Source organism: Aquarana catesbeiana, linkage group LG09 (genome assembly GCF_042186555.1).
Source record: "Aquarana catesbeiana isolate 2022-GZ linkage group LG09, ASM4218655v1, whole genome shotgun sequence".
In the NCBI taxonomy this organism is placed as follows: Eukaryota; Metazoa; Chordata; class Amphibia; order Anura; family Ranidae; genus Aquarana; species Aquarana catesbeiana.
The window spans coordinates 274819155-274837302 of NC_133332.1; the positions used below are offsets into that span (position 1 = coordinate 274819155).

General features: G+C 40.9%; 1 protein-coding gene across 3 annotated transcripts in view; it reads right to left on the reverse strand.

Annotated features, from left to right (window-relative positions):
- Positions 1 to 18148, reverse strand: part of L1CAM (L1 cell adhesion molecule) — a 1396060-nt gene that overhangs the window by 842401 nt on the left and 535511 nt on the right. For all 3 annotated transcript variants that reach the window (XM_073600356.1, XM_073600355.1, XM_073600354.1), the window contains one exon: positions 13359 to 13529. In XM_073600356.1, the coding sequence (XP_073456457.1) occupies positions 13359 to 13529 (171 nt within the window). The remainder of the gene's footprint in view (positions 1 to 13358; positions 13530 to 18148) is intronic.

Genomic DNA, 18148 nt, shown 5'->3' on the forward strand with positions numbered 1-18148 from the left:
CGGATGATCACGGAGAATTTGATTTTGATTAGGGACATTATCAAGTCTTGAATGGATTTGAATAATGTGATGATTCTTATGTTCTTTGACTTAGAAAAGGCATACGATAAGGCCAATCACGTTTTATTGTTTTTGTGGGAGGTATTAAACAGGATGGATGTACCACAGCAGGTGATTAGGGTATTAAAGGGGTAATATAGTGGGATTGGAAGTAGGATTTTAGTGAATGGGAGGTTGGGTAGGTTTTTCCCTGTGACATATGGTTTTGTCTATTTGTTTTATAGACCCTTTGTTAAAACTCGTGCAGAGGGATAAAGTGGTGAGGGTCTTTTTGGTACCAGGAAGTGGAGGGAGGGAAATAAAGTGTCTAGGATACATGGACGATATTGTTTGTCAGTCAGTAGTAGGGGTTAAGAGAGTGAAGTTTCTCTTATCAATCTTTTGTGTGTGTTCAGGAATAAGTGTGAATTGGAGTAAATGTAGTATGAGTGTGTATGGGAGGCAGGTGGAATGTTTGGATGAGCAGATTGCGAGAGTTGAGGAGGGAGTAAGGGTGCTTGGGATTGTGTATGATCAAAGGATGAAAGGGGATGTATGCTGGAATGAGCTGGGTGAGAAAGTAGCAAAAAAACTGAGATTTTGGTGCTTGTGAAAACTATCAATTTATGGTGGGGTATTTATTATTAGAGTGGTAATTTTACCCATGGTCTTGTATAAGAGTAACATCTTCCCTCCAGGGGTTGGCAAGACTGAGAAAAAATAATAGGTTGATCTTTACCTTTTTGTAGGGATCTAAAATGGAGAGGATAAAGAGGGAATATGTGTGCAGGCGGGAGTGTAACGGTGGATTGGGGCTTGTGAATCCGCGAGTCTTTGTGTGGATGCATTACTGGTTTTGTGTGGTAAAAATTTTGAACAATCAGGGGATTGTGTGCTAGAATGATTGCGTTTTCAGGGGGGTGGTTATTTAGGAGGTGTGGGTGGCTGGGGAGGGATTCAAAGGTACCAGTAGCTCTTGTAGTATCGCAGGACTATTAGGTATTGGAAAGGTTTAGAGCAAAGTTTAGGTTGGCAGACTTGGGGGAAGGGGAATAAGGTAAGAGTTAAATAATGGTTGGTGGTAAGGGAGGGTGTATGCAATTTAAGAGAAGCGAATGAAACAGTGGTGGCTGAAGTGTGGAAGAAGATGAATGTGCGTGGGGTGACGAATGAAAAGAAGGAGATTGTATGGATCGGCCTGCAAGAGTGTTTGACTACAAGATTGCTTATGAAGAGGAGGGATTTGTGTGAGTCTGATGTGTGTTCAAGAGGGAATTGTGGGGGAGTGGAAGACTGTGAACTGTGTTTTGGGGGTGTGACTTTGCAAGAGAAGTGATTGGTAAATATCAAGATTTGGTGAAAGAATTGACGGGTGTGAGATTGAGTGGATGGAAAGTTATGATGTATGGATTAATGAGATTGGAAAAAGAGAAGAATAGGGTATTATGGTTATTGTTATGTGCGTTAAAAGGGGTATTGTGGGGGGCGAGGAACTTATTTGTGTATAAAAATGTCCGCTTGAACAGTGAGCAATGTATTGGCTTATGGCTGAGTAAGCTGTAGTTTTTTTATGTGTTGGACGGGCGAAGAGAGGGGATTGATGCCAAAGGCATTGGAAATTTTTAAAAAAAGGAGAGTATTAATAAAGTTTGAAAGGCCACAATGATGTGACTGTGTTAGAGACATTTATGAGTATCAATCTGAAAGTTGTCTCTAGATAAAGTTTACTGAAGTGGTTTAAAAAAAAAAAATAATTTCCGACCCACACCCCACTAAGGCTGTGGTTTGATGATTGCTTCTAAATCTCACATGTTAGACTTACAACTGCTATGTAATGGTTTAGATGATAAGGAAGGTTCCTGCTAATTCATTCCTGCTGTGTGTGTCAAGGTAGTTTGTGCACTGCCTTTTTGGCTTTTATATTAGTTATGTCTGTTTTTGCTTATGATAATCCTGCCATTTAACTTTTGGGACTCCTGAACACCAAAAAGGTTAGTCATGCTTGTTATTAGCTTGATTTGTATCCCTGCTTTTCTAATGTGATTTTTTAACCACTTACAGACCGGCAGATTTCCCCCCTTAATGACCAGGCTATTTTTTGCGATACGGCACTGCGTCACTTTAAACGACAATTGCGTAGTCGTGCGACACTGTACCCAAACAAAATGTATGTCCTTTTTCCCCACAAATAGAGCTTTCTTTTGGTGGTATTTGATGACCTCTGCGGTTTTTATTTTTCGTGCTATAAACAAAAAACAAAACGACAATTTTGAAAAAAAAAACAATATATTTTTTTTGTTATAATAAATAACCAAAAAAAAATTAAAAAATGTCTTCATCAGTTTAGGTCAGTATGTATTCTTCTACATATTTTTGGTTAAAAAAAATCGCAATAAGCTTATATTGATTGGTTTGCGCAAAAGTTATAGCATCTACAAAACAGGGGATACATTTATGCTATTTTTTTACTTATTTTTTTTTACTAGTAATGGCGGAGATCTGCATTTTTAACAGGACTGTGACATTGTGGCGGACAGATCGGACACCTTATACAATTTTTTGGGAACCGAGACATTTATACAGTGACCAGTGCTATAAAAATGCACTGATTACTGGGTAAATGCCACTGGCAGGGAAGGGGTTAACACTAGGGGGCGATCAAGGGGTTAAATGTGTTCCCTGGGAGGTGTTTCTAACTGTGGGGCAATGAGAATGACTGGAGGAGCATATGCTGAAAATAGGCGAAAGCCAGTTAGCCAATGCACTTTAGTTTGGTTGATTCTATTATATTAACTCTTCAAATGCATGTAATGATATGTAAGTATTCAATAATGATATGGTGTGGAATTCCAAACATCACACACTAGTTAATGGGCAGCTTACATTTTTTGGTTTGTTTATTTTAGCTTGCTTGTGCACTGGAAAAATAAACACAGCTGGTGGGCGATAGCTTGGCTGGGATTTGAACTCATGACTTGAGTGCTTTGGAGATATCTGAGCAGACCACCAAGCCATTGTGCTAAGCACGCTGTGACCTGCATAATAGTGTAGTATGATTAAAGAATGAACATAAAAAATTATTGCTTTATAGTCACCTAAATAAAAAAAATAACATGAAAAAATAACACACAACAGATATGAAACTGTTACATGTTCAATACATGTAACTTTACAGAATAGCAGACATTACTCTGCAATACTCATTCATAACCACATTTGTTAGCAAAAGAAGAAACAAACAGGAATACTAATTGCAATATACATCAATAGATAGACACGAGTAGAGCACATCTCACATAAAAATGTGTTCTTCACATACATGGATCATGGTTGCAGTGCAGTGCTATATAATAACTTGGTAGCAATTGGCACTTGCAGATTCACGGAATCGCCAATTAGCGCCAATTTCTTACTTACGAAATTTCTTACGAATTTACTTAGGCATGTTCGCCACTAATAGCACAATTTTTCATTCACATGTTCACCTAGTTGAACTCTTAATTGCCTGAAATGGGCACTATTACATGTAGAGCGTCCAGTACTTCCCGGGAATCTTAGTAAATGAACCCCATTGCTTGTCACATCTTGCTTTTTTTTACAATCCCTGTCCCCCTTCATTTATTTAGTGAAAGGGATTAACCACTTGCCGACCACCAGCCGTCATTATACTGCGGCAGGTTGGCACGATCCCGTGAGTTGTCGTAGCTGTACGTCAGCTCCTTCAAGCGGGATAGCAGGCGCGCGCACATGCCCGCTGCACTGCTGGGGTGCCGATGCTCATGACCGCCGGCCACGAGAGGCAGAACAGGGATGTGTGTGTGTGTATAGTCAGTTTCCTCCCCTACAGTTAGAACACACAGTCAGGGAACACAGTTAGCCCCTTGATCGCCCCCTAGTGTTAACCCCTTCCCTGCCAGTGACATTTATACAGTAATCAGTGCATTTTTGTCAATCGTCCCAAAAATGTGTCAAAAGTGTCCGATGTGTCCGCCATAATGTCGCAGTCATGATAAAAATTGCAGATCGCCGCCATTACTGGCAAAAAAATAATAATAAAAATGCCATAAATCTATCCCCTATTTTGTAGCTGCTATAACTTTTGTGCAAACCAATATTTATTGGTTTGCGCATAAATATATCTATTTATTATAGATATATATTTACTATATAAAAGTATAAAATATTGTGTTTTTTTTCAAAATTGTCGCTCTTATTTTGTTTATAGAGCAAAAAAATAAAAAACGTAGAGATGATCAAATACCACCAAAAGAAAGCTCTATTTGTGGGGAAAAAAGGACGTCAATTTTATTGTCAGTTAAAGCGACGCATTGCCGTATTGCAAAAAGTGCTCTGGTCATTGAGCAGCCAAATCTTCCGGGGCTGAAGTGGTTAATATAGTCAGGGTATATATATATATATATATATATATTTTTTTTTTTTTTTTTTTTTTTTTCTTTCTTTAAAAAAAATTTTGGCACACTGTTCCCAAAAGGTTGCCTACCCTTGCCTTAAACACTCGTATAATGGCGGCCATTATTGTACATTGGATTTGACACAATTTGGTTGATTTGTGTGATACACGAGATACAATGTCCGGTAGCTGAGTAGCTCCGTCCTACTCGATCAGTTTAGCCTGCTTCCCCGGGCCAGCAGTGCACACAACTTTCTACTACTGCCTCCAGCACCCCCCGGACCACATTGTGCATGCCGCTGAAGAACCAAAAGGGACAGAAGTCCGCGCAGAAGTCACTAACTATCTGCTGCGGACTCAGGAACGATACGGCATGTCCCAAGATGGCGCCGACGGCCCTGCTTCCCAGTTATCACAGACTTCTCAGGACATCTCTGCTCCTTCACAGGACTGTGAGTACTTCCCCTCTCTTACAAAGGCTGATCTAGACAAGAGCCTGGAGTCTATTTACAGCAAAATTGCCACCAAGTTCCAAACGGAATTGCACAAAAGCACAAATACCCTAACAGGAGATCTCTGCTTTAGGAGCCTGTACTGATCGCTTAGAGACTAAGCATGATGAACTCAGTAAAGCCCACAATGACCTCTCTAAAGAATTTGAATCTCTTACTGCGACTGTCTCTCAATTACAATCCCAACCAGACCTCGACAAACGCAATCGCAGGAATAATCTCAGGATCAGAGGGGTTCCTGAGACCACCTCTGACCTTATCCCTGCTATGCACAAATTATTCCAGTCTCTCCTGCCAGACCATGAGATCAATTTTTTTACCTGCGATCGTATACACCGGGCACTACGCCCTAAACCCCCACCTGATAAACCCCCTCGTGACATTGTCCTCTGCTTAAAGGACTTCCTCATTAAAGAAGAGATCCTCAGGGCTGCCCGCAACTCTCATAATATCGCCCTGGATGGTACTCCGATACAAATATTTCCGGACATCTCATCAGCAACCGCCACAGGATGAAGGAAGTTACCACAGTGCTAGCAAAAGCACACATTCGCTACAGATGGGGCTTCCCCTTTAAACTCTCTGCTCCCCATAATGGTACAACATACAGCAACTACACTCTCAGAGGGACAAGAAATTCTAGTTAAGTTGGGCCTCCTGGATGCTGAATCCCTTCCTCGCCCACCCTCTACACGCAGGCTAATGCCCATCTGGCGTACACCATCTCCGAGACGAGAGTGCAGACGCCCCAGACAAGAAGCCAGTCAAAACGCCCATCAAAATTGACCGCAGGCACATTGTTGTCACTATTAAGGATTCTATACTACTACTCACAATGAATCCTAGCTGTACTTTGGAATCTTCTTATGTCTGAGCACCATCTACTGCTTTTTTGGAAGTGCCGGTACACAGCTTATCCGACGTTACAAACAATCTCTTACCTCCTTATTCAGCAAACTTCCAGACTACCTTGAAGATTTGACCTTCCCATCTCAGGTGACTTCTACTCCCTTATAGGAAATATTTGGAATATCCACATATCTTGCTGTTTGTATACCCTTATTTTTTTGGCTGAGATACAACCAGTCTCCCCCTATTTTTTTTTTTTTTTTTTTATTGGGGACGGTTACTTCACCTACTCTTTTGTGATATGGTACTTTTTCCGGAACTTCCTTTGTTTTCTATAAGATACGGTCCTCAGACCCTTAGGCATGGAGACAGGCCATATAAATTTATTATGGCATGTACATACAAAATGTTATTTGCTTATCTAGCAGGCTAGTTGGGTGGTGGTCGATGCCATGCTACCCCACTCCTCTCATATCATGACTTCCTCTGGAATTATGGATATGACCCTAAGAGTTAAGGGAGCTTTCGCCCTTTACACTTCTAATTTCGCTGTTTCAGGTTCTTGCTACTTTCAACCTGACCCAACATTAGTCCAGCACAAAATCATTCTGCTGGCTTTTTTTCTTGTTGTTTTTTTGGCTGAACTGTTTCAAGTTATGTTTTTGTTATTTCAGTTACCGAAGCATTCCAATCACAGCCTATCTTGCTATGATCTTAATACTGAATATTTCCTGGTCGGCATTCCCCTTGTGTTGGAGAATTTTTGTGCTGCACTGACATGGCTACTAACACTTTCAGGTGAACCTAAAATATTTTTTTTTACATAAATGGTGATAACGTGTATTACGCATAATGTGCGGGGCTTTAACTCTAGTCACAAGCTAAAAAAAACATTTACTAACTATAAGACACTAGGAGCTCAAATTATATTATTACAGGAGACTCATTTTGCTTCTAATAAACACCCAACTTTTTTCCATAGGTCATATAAGCAGGCTTTCTATACCCTATACCAAACCAAATGTAGGGGGGTAGCGATATTCTTCCATAACTCATTCCCCCTAGAGGTGAAACAAGTTTATAAGGATCCCGACGGCAGATTCCTTATAATTAAAGGTTTAGTGGTTGGACGGGAACTCACAATAGCAAATGTGTATGTTCCTAATGTAGCGCAAGCTGCTTTCTTTACCACCTTCTTTAAAATCCTTGAATGATACTCCTCAACACACATGTTTGTGGGCGGAGACTTTAACCTGGTGGCCACCCCCAGATAGACAAAAGCACTGCTTCCCAGCTCAATTCAGCTTTCCTCAAATCAATGTCCAAAACACTACAATCCATTCCAATTATCTGATGCATGGAGAGCACACAATACAGGTGCAAGAGATTTCACCTTTTACTCTCACCCTCATAACTCTTTTAGATTACATTTTCTGCACTCCCATCATTCTGGCTAACTCCACAGATTCTGCTATGCACCTCTGCCCTTGGTCTGACCATAATATGGTCACCTTATCTACTTCTTTAATTGGCCTGTCGGATACCCCCTACACACGCAGATTAAATGATTCCCTCCTCAGTGACCCTATAACCTGCCAAGAAATGTCTACCACTATCCAAGAATATTTCACTATAAATGCCACCCCAGACATGTCCCCTAGCACTCTTTGGGTTGCCCACAAGGCGGTGTTGAGAGGCCGGCCCATTAGTATAGCATCACGGAAAAACAAAGAGCGTTGGCAACAAATTTACACGTTAAATGGACAAACTACACAAAATTCAAATAGGGAACCCATCAAGGTCCACCGAACGTATGGTAGCTCAGAGAAGGCTTGAGTTAGATACCCTGTTATCTCTTCGTTGGTCCAGGGCCATATTTCTCTTACATAGCAACAATGTATCCTCTATGTTTGCCCATAAATTGAATCAAACCCTGCACCCCCCCCCCCCCCCATCTCTATAAACTCCGTAATTCATCGGGTAATGTAGTCTCCCACCCCAAGGAGGTCCTGAATATTTTTGAAAATTTTTACTCTAAATTACTTTCTCATCCACCTTCTTTCCCTTCTCAAACCTCTCAGGATTGGCTAGCCTCCCTTCCCCTACCCACATTATCGACATCACAAACAGATTCCCTTAATGCTCTCTTCACAGAAGAACTCCTAGGTGTAGTCAAATCCCTGAAACGCTCTGTGGCCCCGGGCCCAGATGGATTTACAGCTAGTTACTACAAACATGATGCTTCCATTTTAATTCCACGCCTTACCACCATGTTTAACAAAATTCTTAAAGGAGACCAGTTCCCTACTGAAATGACCGTGGCCAACATGTCCCTCTTTCCCAAACCCCTTAAGGATCATTCGCTCCCGCAAAATTATAGACCGATATCGGTCATTAATAATGCCCTAAAAATTTTTAGTCGAGCCCTAGCTAACAGACTTGCCAATATTGTTGAACCTCTGACTTCCCCTGACCAATCGGGTTTCATTCCAAATAGACTCATCACTGATAATATCCGACTGACACTGAATGTTCTCCAGGATGCTAATCTACACAAGAAACAGGTAGAAACATGTCCTTTTCCTGAGTCTAGATCTTAATAAGGCTTTGATAGCGTACTATGGCCTTATTTATTCGCTGTCCTACAACGTATAGATTTCAAGGGTGAATTTCTGATGGGTGTGCAAGCCTTGTATCACCATCCGAAAATCAGAATTAAAATGCTGGGTTGTAACTCTGGGTTTTTCACACTGGATAGGGGCACCCAACAGGGATGTCCTCTATCCCCTAGCAATCGCTATCAAGCAACACCCAAACATATCTGGATACCCATTGGCATCTATCCCCTCTAAACTCTGCATGTATGCAGATGAAGTCATGCTCTTTTTTTACCCAACCCCAAATCTCCCTGCCCAATTTATTCACCTTGCTATCTAAATTTGCCTCTATTTCTGGACTTACAGTTAATATGACGAAATCTACTGCACTCCCCATTAACATACCCCCTGCTCAGTGTGAGACCCTCCGGAGTTCCTTCTCTTTTCATTGGTCAACTGATAAAATACCCTTTTGGGCATTTATGTCACGTCACAATGGTCCTCCATCTTTGCAGCGAACTATCCAGCGTGTGTGTCCCGTCTTCGGAATATGCTTAAACTCTGGAGCACTTACCGCATTTTGTTTCTTGGAAGAGTCATGGCAGTCAAAATGACCTTTCTTCCAAAACTTCTGTATCTATTTAGAGCCCTACCTACCATTATCCCCAAAGCCTTTATAGATAAGTTACAACAGGATGTTAACAGGTTTGTCTGGCGGAACAAACGGTCCAGATTTTTCAAACATGTTTTATATAATTCTCAAACATCTGGTGGTCTGGGCCTACCAAATCTGTGGCTTTATTTTCTGGCCGCTCGTTTCTCCCAGATAGCCCAATGGAATATTCCAGATTCTAAAGTTCCCTGGGTCAAGTTTGAATCAATATCCATCAAACCTTATTGGCTCCCATATATACTATGGTCCCCTACCAACTCTATACAAAAAATAGCCCCCCTAAATTCCTTAGTAGCTCATTCTCTTATACTTTGGAACCGCTATAAGGGTAAACTTGGCCTGATGTCGCCCATACCCCAAGGCTCATCTTTTCTAGGAGACCCCTTATTTTCCACAGTTTTTAAACATCCAGAGGGTTTCTCTTGGTGGATCTCTAACTCTTTGGTCACATTAGCTGACCTTCAAGTAGGTGATTCCTTCGCCACATTTGACCTCCTCCGTACACAAAAACAGATTCCACTTAGAGAACGCTACCACTATTTGCAAATAAGACATTTTTATACCTCCCATTTTGCTCTTTCCCCATCCTCCCCCCTACACCATTTGAACAGATCTTCTGTGACTCCCCTAGAGGAAGGGGCCTTATTTCTATCCTTTATACAACAGCACTTTCATCCCAGGGGAACCCCCCATATAAAAGGAAATGGGAGTTAGACTGTAATGAACAGTTCGCTCCGGAGGACTGGACTTACTTGCGTAAATACTCAAAATCCTTAGCTGTTAGAGAAACGGCCTATAAAGTATTGACTAGATGGTATTAAACTCCATCCAGACTTCAAACAATATTTCCGGGGACATCCGGATTATGCTTCTGGGGCTGTCAGCTCCCAGGTACCTTTAGGCACATATTTTGGGACTGTGGTCTACTCTCTCCAGTATGGAGGAAAGTAACTTCCATAGCTTCTGCAATATATGGTACACCTTTACAGCTCACAATCTCCATGTGCCTACTTGGAGCGTCAATCCCAGGTATCTTCCGTAATGAAGAATGTCTTATTCACACATTGCTCTACACTGGAAGTCCCCTGTAGTACCCCTATCCTCTGTTCTAAACAGAATGGATGCCATTATGCTAATGGAGAGGATGTTATATATGTTATGTGATAAAATGCACCTGTTCGAATGCAGATGGAATGCCTGGAAAACTCATAGGAATATTTTGCTACCACAGGACTAAACACCAGTATGGGTTACCAGATCTCGCACAATTGAGATGCTCAGGTAGACCTTTCCCCTATTCCTAACAAGATATGCTATGTCAGATATTAATGATCAGTAATTTGGGTTTTTTTTCTTTGCTGATTTCTTATATGCTTCAATTTTTTTTTTCTGTTTTTATTTTGATCCCTATCAATGTACCTATAATATTCATTATATATTAAGTACTGTCAAATGACTGTATAATTATCTGCCTCAATAAAAATGTTTGTAAACAAAAAATAAAATTTCAATTTCATTCCACATTTTCCAAACACTTGTGGCAAAAAAATGAAGTCTTCAAAAGACTTTCCATGCCTTTTAGAAAAGTGCTTTTCACAATGTGGTCATTTTATGGGTGTTTCCACTGACCTGGTGCTCTAGGCCTCCAAAAATGTGATAGGTAGTCAGAAAATTAGATGCATAAATTAATGTCTTTAGAAAGCCTGAAGGTGCTCCTTGAGTTTTGGGCCTCTCTGTGTGGCTAGGCTATGAAATTAGGTCTCATACATGTGGTATTCCCCATACTCGGGAGGAGTAGCAGAGTGTGTGTTGGGGTGTAATTCTAAGTATGCCTATTATGTGTGTTAGAAATATCTTATTAATTGACAAATTTGTGTAAAAATACTTTAATTTTCTTTCCTGCAATTTCCAAAAACGTGTAGCAAAAAATGTAGTTTTCAAAAGACTCATTAGGGTTGATTTACTAAAACTGGAGAGTGCAAAATCATGTGCAGCTGTGCATGGGAGCCAATCAGCTACTAACTTCAGCTTGTTCAAGGAGGCTGATTGGTTTCAATGCAGAGCTGCACCAGATTTTGCACTCTCCAGTTTTCTGTAAAAGGAACCCTATTATGCCTCTTAGAAAATACCTTGGAGTGTATGCTTTCCAAAATGGGGTCATTTTGTAGGTGTTTCCCCCATCCTTGTGGTCCAGGGCTTCCAATAGATAGTCAAGAAATTAGATGCATAATTTACATGTAATGTATGCTCCTTAAAAGCCCAAAGGGGCTCCTTGGATTTTGGGACCCTCTATGTCGCTAGGCTGTGAAGAAGTCTCATGTGGTTTCCCTATACTTGGGAGGCATAGCTTTCATTCACGACAAGTCATTCTGTTTGGCTACAAAATAGAATTGCATTCCTTCCTGCCAGACAGGTTTTTTACCTCCAATCTGCAGCTCTTGGCGACTCATCTGCAGGCCCTGTTCAGGATATTCTCCTTTGGGGAGCGATTATCCTGGTGCCTGAGTCAGAGCGGTTCAGGTGGTTTTACTCCAACCTGTTTAGAGTTCTCAATGGGTCCATGGGTCAGGAAACCAGCAAAGGCGACCCCCACCCTGGAAACAGGTGGGGCAAGTCTTCATGCTGAAGAGGACTTATCCTTGGGTTTGGGGGTCTTCTGGTGCCAGGGATGCTTGGTGCCTCCCGCAGGGGCTTGAAGATTTTGGATCCCTTTGCTAAGGACCCAGGGGAGCGAGAAATCTGCTTATGTGCTGACACTAGCCAGAGAGGACTGCCCATAGGAGGTGCCAAAGTATTTTTTACTGTAATTCGTTGGGGGACAATCGCGGCAATATTGTGCCGTGATTGGGGTGCCATTAGAAGTGACGGGGATCGCACGGGTGTCCTGCGATTTTCTGTGATTCGGGATCGTGGGCAAAACTGCTCTCAAAACACCCACACACACATACTACTGAAGGGAAAGTGGGTTGGTATCAGTTGCCCTATTTATGCTTACCCAGCCTGCATGCCTGGTGTGCTGGTGCCTATGCTATTGAAAGAGAAGTAGGTGGTTACCTTTTTTTTACAGTTAAAAAAGCACACTAAATATGCAAAAAATCTTTATCTCCAAAACAAAGAAGCACTGTAAAGAACTCGATAACTGATCTCCACTGCAAACAAGGCAATATTGGTTGTACATTGCAAGGATTTTGTTGCTCTGAAGGAGAAGCTGTCGGTTTATATCAATGTGCACAGTGAATAGGAGTGACTTGCAGAGTTTTAATGCAGAAAATTGCAGGGTCTGAATCCATTAAAATAAAATGTTTGCTGCAGAGGATGCCTAAAATATGACTTGTATCTTAGTGCAGACTTCTAGGAAAATCAGTAAGCCAATAACACAAGCAGGAAATTAAATTTCTAGGGGGGATTTCAATGCACCAACAGTATACGGAATGCCTCCGGGTTCCAATATTACATTGAATTTTAGAGAAACTTACAGCAATGCAGACTGGAAAAGGAAATGTGATTTTCAATAGCAATCAATTACAATATGGCTTATTTAGCAATTGTATATATTTTTTTTTTTTTTTTATTTGCATTTTTTTTCTCCACAAAAGTGGAGTTGCCCTTTAAAAATTGTAAAAAATGAAAAATATGCTAATGTCAAGGGAATTTCAGAATTAATTTCCATGCACTGAGCTATAAACAGGATGAATAGCACAGTAAAGACTTTCTCAATGATGAATAGATTCTAGACGAATACTGTTTGATAAAATTTTCATATGGTCGGATCTTATTTAAAAACAGTGAAACTCATTAGAAAGTGGACAAAAACTACTGATATGGCGTGACTATGGAATACCGAATTATGGTAAAAAATGGGTGTATATTGGACAAATTTCCAGTCCAATCGATGATTACATCGCAAAGGAGTAAATTCAGTAAAGCATACCACATGGTATTTTATTACAATGCATCATTATTTAAACATGGACATGTGATTGGTATATTAAATACACTTAGGGCTGTGCATGGTAACCTCAATGCAGTTACAACACTACTGTACATAGCAGCCAACACAAGCGCACATCAGTGTACCATAATGCAAATGTCAAGCGTTGTGGTGTGTTGTGTTGTGTTTCACAAAAAGTCAATTATTTTATAATTATCATATAGACTTTTGCTCTTTAAAATATTGTTTGTTTCTGTCTCACGATAGCCTATACACATTCACCCCAAATATTACTTAACACATGCATCTTTCCGAAGACTGAAGAACAATAGAAACATATATTTACTTGGTTTGACTTTCAGATCAATGGGCTCCTTCTGCACAATAGTTCTGGCTCCAACAAACTGGGCATGGCAGATGTAATCGGGATGGTGATCTGTCACTTTCACGTTGGAAAAATAAAGGTTTCCATTCATCCCCATTGAGACACGGTGATCCTGAATAATATGCAGTAAGGCTAAACAGAGGATACAAAAATTAAAAATATTATTACAACAATAAAGAGATTACATAAACATTGGTCTAAAAGCATTTATACTCTTTCTAGCATCCTGATGTTTGGGACAATCATAGAATATACTGATCAGCAGAAAGAACGATCAATGTTTAATTACATCAAACTGAAAATGTGATGTTTTTAAAAATATGTGTTTAAAGTATACAGTAGTTTTATAACTTATTCTGAACATTACTGCACAGCTGCAAATCTTCAAGGTGCAAATTAAACGGAGACCAAATCAAATGCAATATTTATAATATATCCAGAAAATGTACTTTACTTTTATTGTAGCTAACAAACATGTCTGCAAAACACTGGATAGGGCCTGACCCTAATGCCGCGTACACACGAGCGGACTTTATGGCAGACTTGGTCCGGCGTACTGGATTTCGTCGGACAATTCGATCGTGAGTGGGCTCCAGCGGACTTTGCTCAAAAGTTGGACGGACTTGGATTTGCAACATGTTTTAAATCTATCCGACGGACTCTTCTTTCTAGTGGACAAACCGGTCGTCTGCGTGCTAGTCCGACAAACTCAAACTGACGCATGCTCTGAAGCAATTACAAGACGGAAGCGCTCGGTCTGGTAAAACTAGCCTTCATATTGAAGCTAGCACATTCCTCTTCTGTGATCTTTTAATACAGTGGTTTTTTTTTTCTTTATATTGCGAGAGGAATGAAGTTGTTTGGTTGCTTTTTATTCACACAGAGTTCTCACAAAGTACTTTCTTCATGATTTATCCTCATGCCATGACTAATATGATATTTTTTCAAAACCAGATCTCCATAAATAAAGTATTAAATTAGATTTTGGACTCATTTTTTTTTTTTTCTTAGATTTAAACACTATCTATTTTACAATGTGTGCTAAATTATACCAACATTTATTTTTTCTTTAATTTATTTTTGTAGTTTCAAGTTACCACAATAACCTTAATAATTTGTGTTGTTTTAATGAACCTTAATGAGGTTGGTGTCCCTTGTTAATTAGACATAGGGGGGTTTATTTTCCAAAGGCAAATTCATTTTTCACTACAAGTGCAAATTCTACTTGGAATTGCACAGAAAGAGCATTTCGAAGTGCCTTCACTGTGGATCCGAGGGGCACATGCAAGGAACTCCAAAAAAATAAAACCTTTTTCTTGCACATGATTGTATGATACAATCAGCAGAGCTTCCCCTCATTTCAGCTCTTCCCCTCAGATTTTCAGCGACTGCACTTCCAACAAGTGCACTTTCAGTGCAATTTCTAAAGTGCACTTTTCATTAGTACTTTGGACTTGATTTTAGAAATGATTTTGCCTTTTGGACAAAACACACATAGGGGTTGATTTACTAAAGGTAAAAAGACTGTGCACTTTGCAAAGTGCAGTTGCCCTCTGCAAGAGCAGTTGCTCCAGAGCTTAGTAAATGAGCAGAAGCTCTGCTGACTTCCATCATCCAATCATGTGCAAGCAAAAATGCTGATTTTTGAATTTTCCTTGCACAGGATTGGGTACTCTTTGCAAAGTCAAGCCTTACCTCATTTCCTAAGCTCTGGAGCAATTGCACTTGCAGAGGGCAACTGTCCTCTGCAAAGTGCACAGTCTATTTGCTTTTATTAAATCAACCCCATAGTCTTTTTGACCTGTACTTGCCTACTCAGAAACAAAATGTCGTTTTGGACTCAAAACACATAGTCAATAATGTAAGGTAACTAAAAAAATCAATTTATTTGGGTTAAACAAAAATTAGGAGGGCAACACTGGAGACACGTTTAGAATCTGTGAAGCCTTTCATCCCCCAGGACACACATCAAGTTTTAGGACAAGAAAATTGGTATCTTGCGACTAGGGAGCACAGGGAGCAGTCAGACCAGACAGAAACCAGGCAATCACTTTCGAGTCTTCCGTGGAGCCTTCCCTGCACGCTTCTCTGCAGCCTTCCCTCCACGCTTCGCTGCAGCCTTCCTCGGAGGCTGGGCACCTGGTGGTGTACTTGGGGCAGGAGGAGGAGGAGGAGTGACTTCATCTGCTAGATAGGTTATAGCAGTAAGCTCCCCTCTCAAGCCCTTCTGACAGGCCTGAAAAATTAAACCCTCACAGAGGAGGCGTTGCCCCTTTTCCAATTCCAGCAATCTGGTGGCCATATATGTCCTATACGCCTCCTCTGCATTGGGTGGTGTGCTGAGGATTTGGCTGGCTTCACGAATGAGGGCTAGGGATTCCTCCTCAGTTTGGGTCATTCTTCTGGGCCTTTTGGTGAGAATGCGGAGGGGAGGCACCTGACACTCCGTGCGGCTTCTACTGGGCCCAGCCACAGCCTCCTCCTCTCTCCCACTGGTCAAGGCCTCCTCCTGGCTGAGGTCATCCTGTGTCAAAAAAAGGGACATAGTTCTAATTTTGGGTTACGCAATCACACCCAATTTTCAGCTCATGACTTGCAAATATAATTCTCTACAAATGTTAAAGGCTAGCTATTTGACCCCACCATTATTCCAGCTGATCAACAATATCTGAAGTACATAGGTGTGCGCACAGGGTGTGCCAGGTGTGCCTGGGCACACCCTACTCGCCTTGTGTGGTGCATATTCCCCCCTGTTTAGATCACTGATATTTCATCCACCAAAAAATTGTTACAAAATACAATAATTTATTTAAAAATAAAATAAAAATAATGACACTGTCCACTGCCCTACTGACACCATCAGTACATATACACATGCATATTTATTTGAGCTTTGGGGTGCACACCCTAATGCAAGAGGCTGCGCACACCTATGCAGAAGTATATTTTTGGCCACTACTGTCTAGTGATATGTCTACATAATATTTGTAATGAAGTCATTTTTTATGAAGCACTTACAAATTTGACACGTTAACATCATTAATAACATTTACACAATCACAAATTCCCCAAAAAAGGATACCTGGCTGAAGCTGGGCGCATCCACTTCATCAAGGCTGAAAAGGCCCAGTTCTTCCTGGGACTCCTCAGCTGGGGTGGAGGTGGATGGAAGGCTGGATGGAAGAGTGGGGGGAAGGCTGGAGGGAAGGCTGGAGGGAAGGGTCGAAAGTGATTGCCTGGCTTCTGTTTGGTTATCCAGGAATCGCATTTTGTGGTAGTACCACAACTTGGGTACATAAACTTGGTCGGCTGCTGCTCCGGATCTGAGCGACTCCTAGATTTTATTGTGTTCCCGCTTATACATGTTTCGCAAGATACCAATTTTCTTGTCCATAAACTTGAGGTCTGCCTGGGGGACTCGAGTGTGCCCAGTGTTGCCTTCCTTAGAGCTCGATTGAAATATAGTGGGTATTTGACCTCCCACAGGTTTTTGTTTTCCTGATATAAATCGATAAATCTCGACAAAAAATCAGCCTCTTTAAAGGGATTCATTGTTGCTGAAAGACAAGACACAAGATCAAAACTGTAATGTCAGTCAGAACTCCCAGGATTATTTTGTGAAGAATCTAGGGGACACATATACACACACACCCCCACATTTAATCTTACCTTCGTTTCTGACGCTTGCTACTTCCGCACGGACATACGTAGGCCATCGTAATAGCTTTATATACACTGCGCATGTGTCATGCTCCGCCTGCGTCGCCCGCTCCTGACGTTCTTTAGTACGATTTGTCCCTGCCCCTTCACTCTTCGTTGCGCAGTGGGAGTAGAGAAAGATGGCGGAGAGAATCAGTGGAAGTAGCACGGAGGAAAGCCCGGAGCCACAACCATCGACATCCCGGAGGAGATATAAGGCCACCAACATGGCTTTTGAAGAGGTGGTGGAGATGGTGTCCATATTGAGAAGAGAGGACTACGATGAGAAAAAAGGACCGTACACACGCCCGAATATGCGGAAAGACAAAATAATGTCCTCAGTTGTCACCGCTCTAGAAGATAAATTTGGCACTAAATGTTCGAAAGAACAATTGAGGAAGTGGTGGTCTGACATCAAAAGTCGGGAGCCAGAACAATATTGGCGAATAAAGAAGCTGCTTAAAAAAAGTAAGTACTTGTTGTGTTTTCCTATTGAGATACTTAACTTGCATGCTGATCCATATTTTTTTGGTTTATACAGCATCGTTCATAAAGACCGTTCTTTGCAAAAGACATATGATACTAAAGAAAATGACGGGATTTTTTTTGCCAAATACGATAGTACAGGGTTGGACATATACATTTAGGTCTTGATAATTTTTCGTATTCTAAAAATTTGTTGATGTGGTGTAGATGTGTTGGAAAATATAATGCTTCTTCAAAAATGATTCAGTGTAATGTAAGGACAGGACACAGCAGCTGGTTCCACATCTGGACTCACGAGCACTAGTGTACTATGTGACCATAAAGACATTTTTGAGGGGTAATACACATAGGAGATCATTGAGGTGTCTGCATCTGTGAAACTTGCATGAAAATGTGTATTGTTTATAATTGTTGTTCATAGGTAATGTTCATATTGTCTTCTAAATTTTTTAGGCCAAAAAAAGGCAATTGTCCACAACTCATAACCCACGTTTCAGATTATTTTTAAAAATATAAAATATCACTGTGTTTTAACTATACCTTTTGTTGAATTATCATAGGGGAGA